This window comes from Oratosquilla oratoria, chromosome 27 (genome assembly GCF_046742065.1).
Source record: "Oratosquilla oratoria isolate Oo_2021 chromosome 27, ASM4674206v1, whole genome shotgun sequence".
Lineage (NCBI taxonomy): Eukaryota > Metazoa > Arthropoda > Malacostraca > Stomatopoda > Squillidae > Oratosquilla > Oratosquilla oratoria.
The window spans coordinates 47,572,418-47,591,733 of record NC_134803.1 but is presented as its reverse complement, the minus strand read 5'-3'; the positions used below and the strand labels follow the sequence as shown (position 1 = coordinate 47,591,733).

The following is a 19,316-nucleotide window of genomic DNA, read 5'->3' as shown; positions in this document are numbered from 1 at the left end:
CTGGGTCATTTGATTAAGCATATGTCAAACAAAAACTGCAGCACCCATTGCACTACATTGGAAACCACTCAGTAACAAACAAACATGTTCAAGATACCCCAGAACTATTACATTACAATATGAAACACTATCCAATTACCAGTTGCCAACATGAACAGCTTATGCATGCATTACTCAAGTTCTAGCTAAACTGAAGCATGATAAGGCCCTTGACCATCCGCCTGCCACCAAAAGACAAATCAGAAACTGAGCTGATCAGAATAGTGTATTTCACAGATATTTAACAGATTGCTGCAACCACCACACAATACTTTGACATCCAACAAAGATTAAACAACACATACATACATATACCAAGGCTTTTTCCCCCTTACAAGGGAGGTAGCCAAAAAGAAAAAGGCATAAAACCATTCCCACCCATTCCATCCCTAAATACACTCCACCCTGCCTCCTATCTTAGCACCTCTTGGATGATGGGTCATCCCTACACCTTGTCCACTGCCCTGAGTCAAAGACAGTGTTGCAAGACACAGCACATCCACAGTAAGGCCGCTTCATTAAACAACACACAAGAAAATATTTGCCCACTCTACCAGGCTGCTTCACATAGTCATGCACACCTTCACAGACTGTAAAGCACTGACAGCATGCACACATGAGCACAAAATACCGGGTGGAGGTCCTTTGGTGGGAACCCAAGAGAGCAAGTTGGTTTCTTCATAACTTTGGTGTTATACTAATGTCATAGGCTAACCAACAACAAAAATCATTGCATTGCATGAGATCATTTTTTGTGTTTGCTTTGCTCAGTATATAATTTTTATTATGCCCAATACAGGAAGTGAAATTCAACTTCCCCAGGTGTCTTGTGTCTGTCATGAATTTTGTTTGAAGGTCCTGCAGCTGTCTTCACCTCATCTCCATAAAAAAAGGATAGCAAGATTTTGAAACCATTCTCAAAAACCTCCTACCCCTTCTAGCCCATTGTGACCCCACCCATAAACTCACCAACACTAGCACCCACAATCCTGCCATCTCAAGAAAAGGCACAGTTCTCCAGCAGAAACCTTAGAAGATGTGGTGGAGATTATCAACTCCACCACACCAGTAAATTTCCCACCCAAAAAGCACCATCAAATCATCCTTCCTCAAAACAACTGAATGAAAATGCCCAATCCGCCATTCTCATTGGAGCATATGCAATTTCATATGTGGAGGTGCAAGCAAAAATTCAGCCATACACAACAATACCAAATCCTGTTCAAGCCTCATACCCCCTGCCCCCATGTTCTCGCCTAGCTGGAATGAAAAAGTACCTGTCAAGTTCAAATTAATCTCCAAACTCCACTCCTCCAGTTGTCCCCAAAACAACAATATAACTGCAGTGACCAATTATTCTTACACCCATGCCAGTAGATACACAACACATACCAACCATCATATCCTCTCAACCCAAATAGTAACGCACTCCAGCATACAACAGAATTGCTGAGATCTTATTCCAAACTTGGAAAATGTGGGTGCTCTTCCAGCAATACAAACCTGACTATAACTCTTTACAAGAAACAACTAGGCACACCCCTACATAACAAGCTGACTTACCTAACCTCTCCTCTGGTTACCCAAGCTAAATAAAGAGGTACAGTATTCCATGTCTGTCCAGGTATTTCACCACAATCACATACACTCCCCTCCCTTCTCCAAGCCACTGCAACCTGACTTCCTACACTGCCCAATAATCATCAGGTCTCTGTATCCCCCCCCCCATACACACATCAGAAAAACAGTACTTGAGAAATGCAAGACATTTTTTGCATAAGTGAACCCCACCCCTATCTTATATTAGGAAACTTCCATGGTATGCCCTTCCAAACAGTGACCTGCACATCTATTGACCTGTCCACAGATCTAGACTGAATAGTCAGTAATATGAGATATACCCAACAGTTGATACAACATTGAATCTTACAAACCACATAGCATCACCACTCCAATCATTTCCGAAAATTGCACCATCTGTAGTACAACATTTAATTCCCAGATGAACTCCAGACTGCATCACAGCCCATAGAGCAACGCAAATTTACTTCCACCACCTTCAAAGATATCTAGCTCTGGAGAACTCCGTACTTAAAAAAAAAAAAAAAAAAAAAAAAAAAAAACCATGCCATTCAAATAATAATGTACCAAGTTCGCCAAAACTAAAAGCAAACTTGTATACCAACAGTCCTTTCCCCAACCCATGTCACCAAAATGTAAAAAAAAATAATAATAATAAGAAATAGATTAAAAAGATTGTCAATGAAACATCCCTTATATGCTACCCCCCACATACACACTAAACCATATCTTAGTCATCCCAGGTGGGCAAAACAATAGCAGACTTGCTATCTAACATATAGCCAAACAAACCACAGGCCCAGATTCATATCCCCAAAGGTGGCTCTCAAATCACAACTTCATCATTTTACACCAAATCCCCTCCAAGACTACAACCGACCATTCACAGGGATGGAATATAATACCTTCCAACTACTCCAGGTCTCGAAAACATACACTATGACTTATGGTACAACCAATCATATCCTTTACACTAAACTTTTTAAAAAGGCATGAGGCATCCTCTCAACCACCTGGAGAGAAGCTGTCATCCCTCTCTCTAAACCAGGAAAATACCAAAGATTACCAAATAACTACCATCCAGTTGTCCGCACAAACTTCCTATCCAAAGTCCTAGAGAAAATTCTCACTCTCATTCAACAATTTGAACATCATTTTCTCATACCCCTTTCAGACAAGTAACTAAGTGATGTTCTTTAGATAATAGTGGCAATCTTGATATATGTTTTAGTGACAGTTGAATACTATGAAAATATTTCCACAAATGTTTGTATCGGTTATTTACTGTAGTCTTCTTTGCCACATGTCTGTTTATATTGTTTTCAAAATATAAATTCACATTTAGTGAGTTTGAATTTGTAATGTGTGTGTTTGATTTTTATTTTTATTTTATTTTGTTTTGTTTTTTCTTCTTCTGCTTCTTCTTCCACAAGCCCAGATAATAATAGTATCTATACTCATAAGAGAAAAGATCAAATACAACCCATGCTGGGAGTACCTGTAGGTCAATGTAGTGCTCATGTAGTCATAAGACTGTAGTTGTTTCACTTGTTCAGATTTTTTTTTACAAGTGTAGCTTTGGGGATTCACACCAAGCCTGGGGAAGGTCTAGTTGCCACCCAGCTCTGTGGAATCCCAGATATCATGTCATTTGTATCTTTTAAGCAGTTATTGGTCACCTTTTGTAAAGCAGAACAACCTGGTTAGTCTGGTATGGTCAAGTGTTTGTGTGCTTCCACTTGTGGGGTTACTACCACTTGCACTGAGGCGGCAGCGTACCCAAGGAGGCCATATAGTATGGGTAGATTCCGCTTCAAGCAAAGAGCTAGACAGCATCCTGCCTGTGTATGGGAAGGAAAGATGAAGACCTGGATGTGTAGTTCAAGTTTTGTTGTTTGATTATTATGGACTTTCCTTGCCTGTAATCACCTTCATTCCCGGCTTGTGTAAGTATTAAGTTTACTTTTGGAAAAGAAGGAGTTATTATGAATTAGATTGAGGTATGGCAAGCAGAAACACCCATGACTGAACAACTCTTCTATAACGTGGGACTCGGTGATGCCACCATTCTTGATCTAAACCATTTCTTATTTATCATCATTTTTGTTCAGAAAAGAATTTGTGAAATGTTACCTTATGGGACTATGATATGAGGCTGCAGTGCTTAAGCAACCAGGTACTGTATAAATTTTTGCCCTTTCACAGCTTGAAAATTATTACTTAGAGGGCACAAGCTCAGTATGTTGCAGTTGAGCTATCTGGCTTTGAAATCAGACAGTGACCTTTCTGTGAAAATAGAACAAGGTGAATGAAGACAGAAATAGCCTGATGGAAGGGTTTGACATTAAAAGTTATATGGTTGTGTAAATCAACAGCAGTCAAAAGAAAAAGAAATTGTTATTATTTAGATCCAGGTAAGTTTCAGCATAGAAGTGCACCTGAGCAACATGGACTGGTTTTTGGTATCATACACAACACATGGAGTCTGTCATATCTCAGGCAGTAGCCTACTGTGAAAGTGAAAACTCACGTCATTTGCAGAAACGATGAGATGCTGGTTGTCTTCTCCCAAAATTATGACCAATGTTGCTTGTGTCTGGTAATGTTGAATGTTGAGACCATAATACTTAAGCTGTAGATATGTCTGACATCTTATCTCTTTGTTGATCAATGTTTCTTTGGCAGGTCCCGTTCACGTAGACATAGGCGTTCAAGCCGCCGTTCCACATCTCATCACAGGACTAGGTCAAGGTCCAGATCAAGGAGAAGATCGAGGTCAAGGTCACGCTCCAGGTCACGTTCCAGGTCAAGATCCAGAGATGGCTAGGCAGGTGAGTAAACTTTGGATTGAAATTTTTGCTGGAAACCTAATACCTTCTGTGTAAGCCTTGATAATTCTCTATGGTTCATTACAGATGGAGACAGTTACCAGGAGACAGACAAGAGGATGGGAAAGGTGTGTTGTTGACTTGGTGCAATGGATTGAAATGGTGCATTGGTGCAGACAATCTAACACTACCACTGTCTGTAGCCCTGAGAAGGGACATAATTTAGGTCATGTTTTTCTATTGATAATTGCATTGTTTAGTATGACATGAAACTTGAGGAGACAGGTCAAGATTCTTGAAGATTATGTTGCCACAAGACTGAAGTGAATAGTCATTCCTAAACATATCTGGGTGCTGCTATTAGATATTACCTATCAAGGGATTGGTAGATACGAGAGTAAGAAGGATTATGCAGTAAGCATCATAGTTTCTTCCATTGCTGTGCAGGTGTGTCAAAGACAAGTAACAGGAGGAGGCTGTCAGTTACATTCAATTGGTTTTGGTCTCCAAATTCATTAAGTTAACAAAATTATCTATCAAATTTGACATTTTTCAGTAGGAACTTTTTTTATATATTGTTTGCTAATTTTCTAAGGGCATTAGTACGTGTAAACAAAAATTAAAATTAATGGTCCAGAGTTATAAGAAACATTAGTTAGACCCCAGGACATGCAATAATTTTTTTTTTTTTTTTTTTTTTTTCCTTCTTCTTCTTCTTCTTTCTTTGTTTCTTTCTTTTAAATCAGTGGGTTGACAGTAAAACACGTCTAGTGCCATAACTAGGTGGTGCTTCAACGGAGGATATCAGCTGTCACTTGATACAAAGTTGAAGCTTGATAACATGTATTCATAAAACTTGTGATGAATTTATAAATAATTCCAAAACTCAAAACAAAGAGGTGATACTACTCGCAAATCCTACAATAAAATTTCACTGAGGAATTACCCTCATCTGGAAAAAAAAAGGTTATTTTACAATGAAAACACTGCAGTGAAAGGAATACCTGAGATAACTTTAAACCCATTCAGCATGAGGTCCTTCCATATGCTGAATAAAACATCCTGACATAAGTCAAAACAAAATCTAAAAATCTGTATCACAGCAGATGGCTTAACTTTAGAGTAATACCAAAGGAACACTCCTCAGAGAGTTTTGGGTAAAGTACAGATGGCAGTCTCCTCAAGTATTGGGACAAAATACAAATGTCACAACCTTCACAGTTGTGGGCAGGGCACCAGTGACAATGTAGAGCAAGGCAAAATAACTTTCGGCAGGACAATGTCAACACCTCATTGCTTGAGTTAAGAAATACATGATACTTTTACTCAAGCAGGGTACTTGAGGTTTACCTTTTAAACCTCTGGACACTTGCAGAAATCCCATCAGTAGCTGAACTTCCCCCATGAAGTGTGAAGCAAGTACTTGAAATTAGAATTGAAACTTCAGGTGATTCACACTAGGAATATTGCATAGGTTTTACCACTAATGGTAGTGGTATCAAAGCATCAGTAAAGAAGTTTTATTCTACAGAGAAGCTGTTTGCTTGTCTACTTAATTGTAATTCCCAGAATCTGGTGAAGTGAATTAATTGTATACTATTTTGTACAATTGTCAGCTCAGAAATTTAATGTAAATCTACTCCTGGTGTATGTGGTAGATGTGGTTATTTTGTTTTACTTCAAGTGTTTATAAGTATCATATTCTGCAGTGATATATCGGGGGAATGTAAGAAGAATTAAGAATATCATATTTTATCAACACTTCAAGTGTTTGATCCAGTTAGTGCCACCATTTTCTGGTGGCAGGTTTAGTGAAGATATGCAACCTTTGAATTCTTATTATTTCTTTATTTTCCAAGCCCTTTAGTCCTTTAGTATTCAGTTAGAATTGCATATTCAACAGATTACACTATTACTAGAAAAACTTTAATTAGTGTTGAACTTGTCTTATAGTCATAGCCAAACCTTGAACTGTTTAGCTATTTTCAGCTTTATTTGACAGGGTTTCACTTATCTCGCTGCTCCAGTGAGAGGTTCTTGTTAACTGCGGAGAAGCTCAATCCAGATGGGTTATCTAGACACAGATTCAAATTCATAGATACTAGCAAAGTTAGGAGTCTAAAAGAATTTAAATTTTGTAAAACATCCGTTCTTGGTATGAGCCATTACACTAATCATGCTCCTCCTTATTGTCTTGTTTCCACAGTTAGAAGACAGTTATAGAATTAATGTGTTGGCACATTTTTGTTGTTGGGTCTCTTCCAGTACTATTGCCAAACTTCAACTTGTGTTCACCTGACTGCAATAAAATGTTGAATGTATATTTTAACACTGCATGGGCCTTTTTTATTATCCTCTTTAAGCATAAGCTAAAGGATTTGATATGCAGAAGAAGGGTGTCTGGTAATGAAATGTGATGAAAACTAATGTAAATATTTGAAAAGAACATAATGACAAGATGCCAGAAGGGATGATTAAAGAAAGTAAAAATAGATGTAGAAGGGTGCAAATTCAGCCTCATAAGTAGGGTTTTCCTATTCCCTGGGGACAGTACAGAGCTGGCGAGTTTATAAAATGTACAGGAGGGGATTATTCTCATTGCCCATCCCACAGAATAACTAAAGCCCTGTCCATGCTATGCCTCATTCAAATCTGAATGTAGCAGGTGTGTTGAATGCTGAGCTAAGTGTCCACACTGATTGGGCATGAGGAATGAATGCAGCTTCAAGAGAAAGGATGCCAGTCACCTCAATGCATTGGGAAAGGAAGGCTGGGCACTGACAAGCTCCTTGACATGGAAACCCTACTGTGAAGCATTGTAGCTCTGTGTGCTACAAAAAATAAACTAGAAAGAAAGTTATAATGCAGACTGATTTTCTCAAAGACCTGTAAAGGACAATGGTAACTTTCAACAAACATGCACACATTGATTTATGAAATAAAAAATCATTAGAATTCATTATTTCATACTTCATAATTGAAATTGAGTTAAATTATATTTAGAAAACAATTCCATTGCCAATATGTATTTAAATGTATAAATATAAAGGAAATAGGCTCTGCTCATTAACAAAGATAAGAATTTATATTATTCAAAGACTGATTCACAAAAAAAAAAAAATTGCATTAATAATTGTAATTTCTATTATCTACATTGATCTGTATGATGAAAAGAAGTAAAACATGAGATAAAGGAGGCAAAGAGGAGAGCAGCTGTGAAATGGAGTAAGAGTATAACAAAATTCTTAAAAGTGATAAAAAGATGTTTTGGAAAGAAATTAAGAGGAGGAGGTGAATCAAGTAGAGAAGAAAAGGTAAAAGGTGCAGATGGAGAGATGACAATGGAAGAGAAGGCAGTAAGGAAGATCTACACTTGTAGCGGGATTAAGGAAATTAGTGACAGTTTGGGAAAGTGTGAAAGAAGGAAGTTGAAGATAAATGTGGGTAAAAGGTGATGAGATTTACAAGGGGAGAAAGTGACAGCAGACTGGAGGTGAGTTTTAAGGGAGAGAGACTGGAGGAAGTGCATATTTTTAGATACTTGGGTGCAAATGTGGCAGGAGTGGAGGTGGAGGTAGAATGTAGATTGAGAGAAGCGAGTACTGGTAAATGCCTTGGGGGATTAAAAAGTGTAAATAGAAATAGACATTTGGGAATGGATGTTAAGAGGGAGATTGTATGAAGGAGTGGTTGTGCCAACAGCACTGTATGGGACAGAAATATGGAATGGAAGAGAGAAGGAGTTTGAATGTGTTTGAGATGAGGTGTATGAGTGAGAAATGAGAAGGTGAGGAGGAGAACGGGTGGAAAGGGAGTTGGGAGATGGGTGGATGAAAGAGTATTGGGATGGTTTGGACATATGGAAAGAATGAGGGAAGAAAGACTAATAAAAGAGGTGTGGAGGTGGAGGTAGAATGTAGATTGAGAGAAATTAGTAAATGCCTTGGGGGATTAAAAAGTGTAATGAGAAATAGACATTTGGGAATAGATGCTAAGAGGAGGTTGTATGAAGGAGTGGTTATGCCAACAGCACTGTATGGGACAGAAACATGGAATGTAAGGGAGGAGGAGAGAAGGAGTTTGAATGTGTTTGAGATGAGGTGTATGATAGGGGTTACTAGGCTAGATAGTGAGAAATGAGAAGGTGAGGAGGAGAACGGGTGGAAAGGGAGTTGGGAGATAGGGTGGATGAAAGAGTATTGTGATGGTTTGGACATATGGAAAGAATGAGGGAAGAAAGACTAGTAAAAGAGGTGTGGAAGGAGTGAACATGAGAGGGCGACCTAGGATGAGATGGATGGATGGGGTAAAAGAAGCTTTGGGAAAGAGGGGAATGTCTGTTGAGGAAGGATGAGAGAGGACAGAAGACAGGGGTGAATGGAGAATGGTTGTATATGGATGATGCTGTGATGCATGAGGTGGAATGGGGGTGAGGGAATATGTGTGAGAAAAATTTGATGCAGCCCGAAGGGATTTCTCCCCATCTTCTCCTTTTCTGCATGAGGGGATGGAGAGAGGGGGGTCGCTGATTTAATAATGCGGCCTTGCTGTGTCTTGCAACACTGCTCCTGACCCAGGGTGGTGGACAAGATGCAGGGATGACCCATCATCCAGGTGGTGCCAAGATAAGAGGGTGGAGGGGAGTGGAGTGTGATAGGGATGGAATGGATGGGAGTGGTTTTTAGGCCTTCATTTTTTGGGTACCTCCCTTATAAGGGGGGAAAAGCCTTTGGTATATATATGATGAAAAAACAAGTATTCATTTTATTGTCAGCCCTCACTTAAAGTTTAGTTTACATAAAATTAAATTTGATAAATACTAAAAGTCACAGGTTGAGTTTTCAGCTACTAAATGTTTTGTTTCATTTTGCCAGGATTCTTGGCTGAGAGACCACTAAAACCATAAATGTATACCTCCTATTTTACAAATATACCACTGTATAATCTATTTCTAAATGAAAGTAATTTGCTGCTGATCACAGAAATTACAGAAAAAAATTACTATTGCCCAACTGCAGGCTGCCGACCAATGGCCATGATGGAGTATGTGTCGCATACAATCATTTTCAACAAAGGCTGAACTGGAACTGCCCAGATCTGCATGTCCATCAAATAGAAATGGTCTAAAACAGCTTAGCAGTGTTGAAAACCTCGATTTTCAACAGCGCCACTAACACCACCATGGTCATGGGGCACAGTGTGGATGTGGCCATACAGATTCTCATGGATGGTTCCATTGCAGAAAGTGGTACCCAGTGAAAGAGCCTATCAGTGCTTCTATCCTTGGGGCTCAATATTGTGCCTAAGAGTTGTAAAGAAGATAGAAAAAGGGAGGAATTATGGACAAAGGACATTATAATATATATTTAAGAAAATCAATCTAGGAGTTTTGGAATTGTTTCAGGCCCATAGTTCATAACAAATATGTATATCCTTGTGGCCTTTTCATCCTTCTAGGGGAGTTGGCTAAAATTCTTTATAACATCTTGATCAAGTCATGAAACACATTGCATTAACAAAAATGAATAAACAAACAAATAAAAAAAAATCTCTCGAGAGGGTTCAAAATGCCATTACTACAGAGTACAATATATATATATATATATATATATATATTATATATATATATATATATATATATATTTATATATATATATATATATATATATATATATATGTATGTATAATAAGTGCAAAGATTGGTAAATCGAGGTACAAAAACAATGACTGGAGTCTGAGCCACAGTGGGAATAAGCTATGAAAGGCGGGGTGGGCAAAGGCACCACGGGAAAGGGGTGTGCAGTTTCGCATGTAAATGACTCATAACGGGTATAGAGTTCCATAGTGGGTGATGAGTAGGGATATATCCAATGTACTATAGCAGTGATATATTTAGGATGCCAGATAACTCTGACAAGGTATTTGGGGGAGAATTCTTTACTAGAGCTGCCTCCGCGTCGTTTTTCTGCTAAATTCTGCAGCACTTGTCTTGGATGTATGACGCCCGAAACTATTGATGTAATTTCGCGGGTGACTCGTTTAAATCGAACGACTTTTATTTAATCAATTATATCGAGCCCTCGTTTCCTCTAACTCGTTCACTTGGTATTTGTTTACATCCTAACAATATACATACGTCAGTGGTTCGGAGTGGTATGTGTACTGGCCATATCACGCATAATACTGCTTGGTTCCTCCGGGTATTGTCATTGCAATGCTGGACAATCTGGGGGTGGGGGTCCCCCTGACTACTATCACCACCACCAGTTCTTAACTACCAATTGTGTTTGATCATTTCATGCACTATAAATGCATCACTAACACACACACCCAATGTAATCTGCAGCATCCAGTTACATCATACTAGCGCCATTTTGGATTTTTCCCAACCATATAGTAGTAAATTCACACTATGCTTCAGCATCATACATCCAGCCAATTCGGTGGTCAATTGAAGTTGTAGAAGCCAGTCACACTGATATATGTATACACGTATCTATGTGATATGTATGTGAAGTGGGTATTGAAACGTGTACGTACAGTTGTCTGTCAGAGAATCGAAGGGCATCCATTAGCATTTGTCATTTTTCATTTCGTGAAATAAATGCAAATTGCATCAACCGTATGTCATACCAATGAATTCCTGTAAGGTGAGGAGGGAAGGTTGCGATCGCAGTAGAGGTTCTAAATGGGGTTTTAATATATTTTTTTATTTTCCAATTTCAATTAATTTAATATTTTCCAAACGCTCTTGGGGGCTCTATGCAGCTGTTTAGTTTCCTTTTGCCTTGGGCCGTTACTGTTGTAGTCATACCGTGAACACACCCTGCGTTCATGTACGAACAGTTTCGGACCACCGACAAAGTTGAGGCCCGATTGGGTATCAGCTCCGCATGCAAACAAATTCCGTGGGGACCGATTGAATCCGCACGGGAGGTTTGCATATGAAATACCAGGCCGTGGCATATGCATTTGTACGAACACACACCATCTTTCATACCTGGCCTCCAGGCTATGTATTCTGGCCATGAATTTGGGACTCGGGGCAGTGAGGGTGATAAAAATGTAGCGCTCGCTTCAAGCGATTGAAAACATTCCCGGCAGATTCGATGGGCCCCGGTCAATGACCGTTGCCTCCCCACTCACGGATTGGTTACTCGGGGTCGGGTGCAGCTGACTGAACAGAAACTTTTCTTGAGGAATCGCTTACTTCCGGGCTTTAAAGATCAAATATAACAGTCATAATGCAGGTACCAAATCATAAATATTATACAGGAATTAAATAATTACCAACATTCATCCTAAGCTTGGCTGGCACATGTACTTGGTCCGTTGCAACATGCAGGCTGCTGACAGACTAGGTAAATCGACTCATTAAAATGACTCGGGTTTTCAAACGCTAACCCAGGGTTTCCCAAAGTGGTCGATATCGACCCTTGGGGGTCGATGAGACCATCCAAGGGGTCGACAAATAGCTAAGGGGTCGAAAGGGGGTCAGTAGATTGCTAGGGGGTCGATGAAACCACCCAAGGGGTTGAAAGGGGGTCAGTAGATTGCTATGGGCTCGAAAGGCAGTCTTTACAATTAAATGGTTAGCATGAAATGACCCTGTTCTCTTCCCGTACTGAAAGAGTGAGAATAATCAACCAACCAATATCTAAACTTAAAGAAAAACCATGTCAGTTCACTCTGAGTCGAAAATTCTCCCCATTCTGTGCATATAGGGAGAATCTCACATACACACAACCACATCGTGAATGAACATCAAGATAATGAGCTTGTGTAATATTATTGGCTTGAATATTACTTATAGTAATATAATAAAGAATATATGATATAAATATTTATGTGTATACATTGTGACGAATGTAGATAGGAGGTAAAGGGAACACGGGCTGAGGGAAATACTTTTATTCCCTCAGCCCGTGTTCCCTTTACCTCTTATCAACATAAATATTTATTCTAAAACGCTTATGGTTATGTATATGTGAAAGTGTCTGTATCATTATTGGAACGCCGTCGCCTTGATAAATGTTGTCATTTAGCCCTTTTATAACGGATCAAAATGATGATGATAACACTATTGATAATTATAATTATAATAATCTAAGTCTAAATAAAAATCTAAGTCTAAATAAAAATATTCTTCTAAAAAACGCTGTGGAAGTCGGGGACAGGTGGTATTACGGTGACACTTTGTCCTAAAAATATTCTTGAAAAAGCGCTTGGGCAAGTCGGGGTCAGGTGGTATTCTTCTTCGCGTTCCTCTTCTTCTTCTTCCTCGCGTTCTTCTTCGCGTTTTTCTTCGCGTTCTTCTTCGCATTCTTCTTCGCATTTTACTTCGTGTTCTTCTTCGCGTTCTTCTTCCTCGCGTTCTTCTTCGTGCTGGGGATCCCGTGTTGGGGTTCCGCCCCGAGGCCGAGGGCGAAGGGGAGAACGAGGGATTAGAGCGCGGAAAGCTGCGGCCGTAGGCCGCTGTTTGCACAGGCAAGTCCCCGGCGAAGCCGGGGAGGGCGAAGCCCGCGGCTTGTCTAAGTCTAAATAAAAATATTCTCCTAAAAAAACGCTGTGGAAGTCGGGGACAGGTGGTATTACGGTGACACTTTGTCCTAAAAATATTCTTGAAAAAGCGCTTGGGCAAATCGGGGTCAGGTGGTATTCTTCTTCTTCTTCGCGTTCTTCTTTCTTCTTCTTCTTCTTCTTCTTCTTCTTCTTCTTCTTCTTCTTCTTCTTCTTCTTCTTCGCGTTCCTCTTCTTCTTCTTCTTCTTCGCGTTCTTCTTATTCTTCGAGTTCTTCTTCTTCTTCTTCTTCCTCGCGTTCTTCTTCGCGTTTTTCTTCACGTACTTTTCGCGTTCTTCTTCGCGGGCGAAGCCCGCGGCTTGTATTCTTCTATATATAAAAAAAAAAAAAACGCTGTGGAAGTCGGGGACAGGTGGTATTACGGTGACACTTTGTCCTAAAAATATTCTTGAAAAAGCGCTTGGGTAAGTCGGGATCAGGTGGTATTCTTCTTCTTTTTCTTCTTCTTCTTCTTCTTCTTCTTCTTCTTCTTCTTCGCGTTCTTCTTCTTCTTTTTCTTCTTCTTCTTCTTTTTCTTCTTCGCGTTCTTCTTCCTCGCGTTTTCCTTCGCGTTCTTTTTCCTCACGTTCTTCTTCCTCGCGTTCTTCTTCTTCGCGTTCTTCTTCCTCGCGTTCTTCTTCGCATTCTACTTCGTGTTCTTCTCCGCGTTCTTCTTCGTGCTGGGGATCCCGTGTTGGGGTTCCGCCCCGAGGCCGAGGCCGAGGGGGAAAACGAGGGATTAGAGCGCGGAAATCTGCGGCCGTAGGCCGCTGTTTGCGCAGCCAAGCTCCCGGCGAAGCCGAGGAGGGCGAAGCCCGCGGCTTGTAACAATAATAAAAGTAATAATAGTAATGATAACAATAATAATAAGGATAATAACAACTATAATAATGACATTATTAGCATTAATAATAATAAACTGACATAATTCGTGAATTAATAGTTTGGGGGTCTATAGAAATTCTTAAACTTTACTAGGGGGTCGATGAGCTGAAAAGTTTGGGAACCCCTTTGCTAACCGAAACCTTACCTTGCGTGGTGTTTTGTTTACAAATCCCGTCTCAATCTCACACGTGCGAGGGAAAACAGAGCACGAACGTATAGTAAGTTGAGTGACGGGGAGGTGGGGTATGGTGGCGTTAGGGAGGAGGAGGTGGATACACCAGGCCAGCATAAAGTATGGTCGAAAGCGTCCTAATTATATATTTGTAAACCACATTCTATTGGACCAAGAGGATGTGGTGCCAGACAGTCCGTGAGGCTACCGAAAGATCGGTACTTATCTTCTTAAATTAGTTGTAAATGAGACATTATACATAATTACTAATGGTCCATATATTTCTTCAGTGCCTACACTTCGGGTGGAAATGAACCGTAGTCTCCCAAATAAACGAAACATATATTTCGCCAAACCCCATTGTGCCAGGCCAACTAACTTAGACCTGTGGACAACCAAAACGTTTAGGCAATATTCAGAACGTTTTTGGCTTTGCTGCGTCAGTCATCTTTGTTGTTGGATTCCGGAAGGTTGATAGTGTATACTCCATCATTGTATCACGTCACTGTGAGCTATTTAGAAAATGTCCAAGCCACAGACTTATGAAAAAGAATTATTATAACGCTCTGCGTGAAAAAATACTTTCAGAGATGAATTCTGGAGCAACTAACAACCTATAGAACAATTGCGCCTTAGCGTATATTCGACACTGCTGAACCCCACATAGATAAGAGCACTGCATCTACGAAACATTTTCACATACGTTTTTAGAGTGTGATTGAAATATGGGGTTCACATTGAATGCGGTTATCTTGAACTGCACAGCGAAATTGTGCAATAGAAGGTGGCAACGTTCGTCAGATTCCTTGTCTCGGGCATCAAAAAGTGTATTTCTCTGCCCAATCTGTGCTTTGGTGGTTGCTGCAGAAGTGTGTGGCTGCATTTCCTTTCATACACAGTACGTACACGTTCGGAGGGATTGTAATTTTATTGGGGGCATGATTCATAACACATTTTAAATAATTGTGTTTGTTATTTTTAAGTAGTTGTAATTTAGATTTACTATTTTTAATCATATTTACCCGAAATCCTGGCAGCCCTGTTGGCTGTTGTTCATAGCAGATGCGCACAAGATACTCAGTGTACATAGAAAAGTCACAAATTTTGAGCCACACTAAACAATCCACAGTTTATATGTATGCTGGAGGATTGCTAGACTCTAAGGTACTTCAACACCATCTAGTGCTGTCCCTAGCGTCGCATGCCAAAAGTTTCCTCCTGCTATGTAAGAGTAACTTCATTCTTTTTTTACTATCACAGACTACTGGCGTAATTTGTTCATAAATATGCCGTGGATTGGTATTCATTCAAGTTTTTCTGTTCATTACGTGATATAGACGGACAGTTTAAGGCCAAAATAAAAGTAAATCGGGATGAAAAATAAAACGCAATTTTATGACTGTTCTGGATGTTGCCCTTGTGAACATCTGGTATTTATGATTTAGTGGATATCGTTTGGTCACGTGACCTGTCTTTTATTACACGTCATCAGATCTTGATTTGTATATACTATTGTCACGTATAGTTTGTAGTTGTCTGTTTTCGTGTTTTGTGTTCCAAAGAGGATGGAATGCTTTAATTTTTGGGGCAATTTTTTTTTTCTGAATCATAAATCCTTATACTCTGTAAAAAGGGTCTCACTCCTAGCTACTAAAGTTAAAATGCATAATTTATAACAAATTACAAAAGATTACAAAGGCGGAACATGCCGACAGACCTTTAGATCCATAAGGTTGAGTAAAAAAAAAAAAAATATATATATACATATATATATATATGAGTATATATACATATATATGCATATATATATGTATATATATATATGAGTATATATATATATACATATATATGTATATGTATATATACACACACACACACATATATATATATATATATATATATATGCATATATATATATATATATATATATATATATATATATATATTAGTGATAACTAAATAAATATAATATAAATAATGATAAATGAAATGTTAACGAATTTCTAAATAACTTAATCGCACTTACTGTTATTTATACCTATGTGCATATCCTTGCATTTACTTGTGTTAAATTTCATTAGCCACTTTTCAGACCATTGTTGTAACTTATCTAAATATTCTTGAATATCTAATTGATTTAATGACCATTTGCCATTCCGCACAGTTTTGTATCATCAGCAAATTTGGGAGACAATAGATTTTAGTCCGTGACCTATATCATTTATACTATGAATAGAAGTGGCCCAAGAACGGAACCTTGAGGAACTCTACTCGTAACATTTTCCCATCTAGAAATTTTGCCATTTAAAACAACTCTCTGTTTTCGATCATTCAATCAATTTCTAGTCCAACTTAATAGGCTACCACTTAATCCGTGTGAAGCTAATTTAGTAAGTAGTCTTTCGTGGGGGACGGTATCAAAAGATTTTGCAAAGTCTAGATATATTAAATTTATACTGTTTCTTTTGTCATAATTTGAGATGACTGAGTTGTAGAATTCGAATAAGTCACGCAAGAACGTTTCCGTCTGAATCCATGCTGGTTATAATTTATCAAACAGTTACTCTCTAAATGATGTTCGATAGCATCTCTGATAATAGTTTCCATCATTTTTCCTACAAATGAAGTCAAGCATATAGGCCTGTAGTTAATTGGTTTCTTTTTGTCACCTTTTTTAATATGGGAGTAACGTTAGCTATCTTCCATTCTCTTGGGATATCTCCGGATATGATGGATTTCTTGAAAATAATTTCTAATGGAACAATCTCATTTTTGATTTCCTTTAATATTCTTGGATGGCAACCGTCAGGCCCTGGTGTTTAATTAATTGAGTTTCTCTATACCCCTTGTATTTTTTTCTTTTTGCCCGATTTTTCAATCACAACCGCTAATAATAACAATAATAATAGTATTGATATTATTATTGTTATAGTCACTATTATTATTATTATCACCATTATTATAGAAATAGAAATATACTCAAGGAGCGAGAAACATCGCATCCAAATTCAAGACACTTTCTTGTGAACAGAGCGAAGTCCACCCCTTACAAATCGAACCTAGGAATAATCGTCACTGAAACCAGAGCAAAAACTACACACCCTCTCCACGAAAGACAAAACCTCCCCAATTACCCTTACAAACTAGCTCTATGAACTCCCAGAATAAAAGTCCTATTCCGACTTTCATGGCAACTGAGACGCCGATTACTCCTATACGCTTCTGTACCGGCCGCGTCACTACCTATCGTACTGCAAAAACAAACAATCGACATGCATTCGTTTATGCTGTAAATTTATTACTAGTTTTTCTGGACAAAGCATATGGTACAGCCTGGTAACAACAAATCTAACAAACTCTACTCCCAAGAATTGGAGCTTTATCCACCTTCATATTTCAAATCCTAACCATTGGGACCTTTCGACTACGAATAGGAACAACCTTGTCCTCATTACGTATCAAGTAAGAAATCACTCAAGGGAGCATTCCCAGTGTTCTTTTCACCATAGCAACAAAACCCTTCAACTAGGCACACTACACAAATTTTTGGGCGGTAAAACACCAATACCTCAACAATCCTTCCACAATTCCCTACACAAAAAAGGTGTGTGCGTGTTGGTGGTGTTGAAACGCCCTTGATTGATCAGACCAGTACATGAAAAATGAGGATGTAGACGTGAGATATTGATCACAAGGATAGAAGCGTCGGTAATGTACTGACCATAATCAATCTTGTCCACCATGCCCTCTCCAGGTCTTTCATCGTTATTCCCATAATTAATCTCTCCATACTCTATGCAGTCGCAATCGTCATTTTCCAAGACACTAATTGTAAACTTTGCGTTTCAAAGATGAAGGTAAAGAGCCTCAAATGATGTTCTTATATTTACTATTTTTTTCATTTAGTTGTGACACGTCATTCTATTTCAGTTTCAAATTTAATATCCTGCATTATTATGTTTGAAGTTCTGCAGTATTCTTACTCTCAATTATGACTGCCATTTTAACTTCTGAGTTAAATATTGCTTTGATTTTATTAATTTTCAAACCACTATATTTTCCTTACTGAGGCCACTCAGCACACCTTGCAAGTTTGTTGTTTTTTAAATGAGAGTAATACCAACTGCAAATTAAGCTGATTAAAATATTCCCCCATTTATATTCAGACCTTTCCATTCCCAACTCAAACTCTGGAAATCCGTTGCCGTTTTTTTTCTTATTCTTCGTATTGTTATTATTACTGTTATCCACTTGTAGCGAGATCAGAGGAGGGATTAAGAAGTTAGTGACGGATTTTGGGAAGATGGTGCGAAAGAATGAAGTTGAAGATAAGATAAATGTGGGTAAAAGTAAGGTGATGAGATGTACAAGGGGAGAGGATGGCAGCCAATTGAAGTCAGTATTCAGGGAGAGGCTGGAAGAAGTGGATAGTCTTAGATACATGGGGGCGAATGTAGCGGGAAAGGGAGAAGTGGAGGTGGGGATAGAATATTGAGAGAAACAATTAAATGCCATGGGAGATTAAAAAGTATAATGAGAAATAGACGTTTGGGGATGGATGCTAAGAGGAAATTGTATGAAGTGGTGATTGTGCCGACAGCACTGTATGGGGCAGAAACATGGAACATGAAAGAGGAAGAGTTAGAATGTGTTTGAGATGAAATGCCTGAGAAGTATGATAGGGATTACTAGGCTGGATAGAGTGAGAAACGAGGTGAGGAGGAGAGCGGGGTTGGAAAAGGAGTTGGGAGATAGGGTTGATGAGAAAAAATATTGGGATGGTTTGGACACATAGAAAGAATGAATGAAGAAACATTAATAAAAGAAATGTGGAAGCCAGAGGTGGATGTAGTGAACATGAGGGGACGACCAAGGATGAAATGGATGGATGGAGTAAAAGGGACGTTGGGAAAGAGGGGGATGTAAGTTGAGGAAGGAAGAAAACAGAAGATATGGGTGAGTGGAGAATGGTTGTGTATGGATGATGCTGCGATGCATGGGAGTGGGTTGGGGATAGGGGGTGTTAGGGAGTATGTGTGAATGATGTTCTGACGCATGAGACGGAGGGGGCGGGTCACCGATTGAATGAACCGGCCTTGCTGTGGGTGTGCGGTGTCTTGCTACAGGGCAGTGGGCGAGATGTAGGAATGACCCCGTCATCCAGGAGCCAAGAAAAGAGGGAGGAATGAATGGGAGTAGAGCATGTGGGGATGAAATGGGTGGGAGTGGATTTATAACTGACTTTGGGCCT

The 19,316-nt window shown here is 39.1% G+C and overlaps 1 protein-coding gene across 6 annotated transcripts in view; it reads left to right on the top strand.

The window, feature by feature from the left end:
• LOC143040020 (uncharacterized) overlaps nt 1-6,782 on the top strand; it is a 29,041-nt gene extending 22,259 nt beyond the window's left edge. For all 6 annotated transcript variants that reach the window (XM_076210557.1, XM_076210556.1, XM_076210558.1 and 3 more), the window contains 2 exons: nt 4,306-4,451; nt 4,536-6,782. In XM_076210557.1, coding sequence (XP_076066672.1) covers nt 4,306-4,451; nt 4,536-4,718 — 329 coding nt within the window. In that variant the 3' untranslated portion in view covers nt 4,719-6,782. The remainder of the gene's footprint in view (nt 1-4,305; nt 4,452-4,535) is intronic.
• Nucleotides 6,783-19,316: the final 12,534 nt, after the last annotated feature.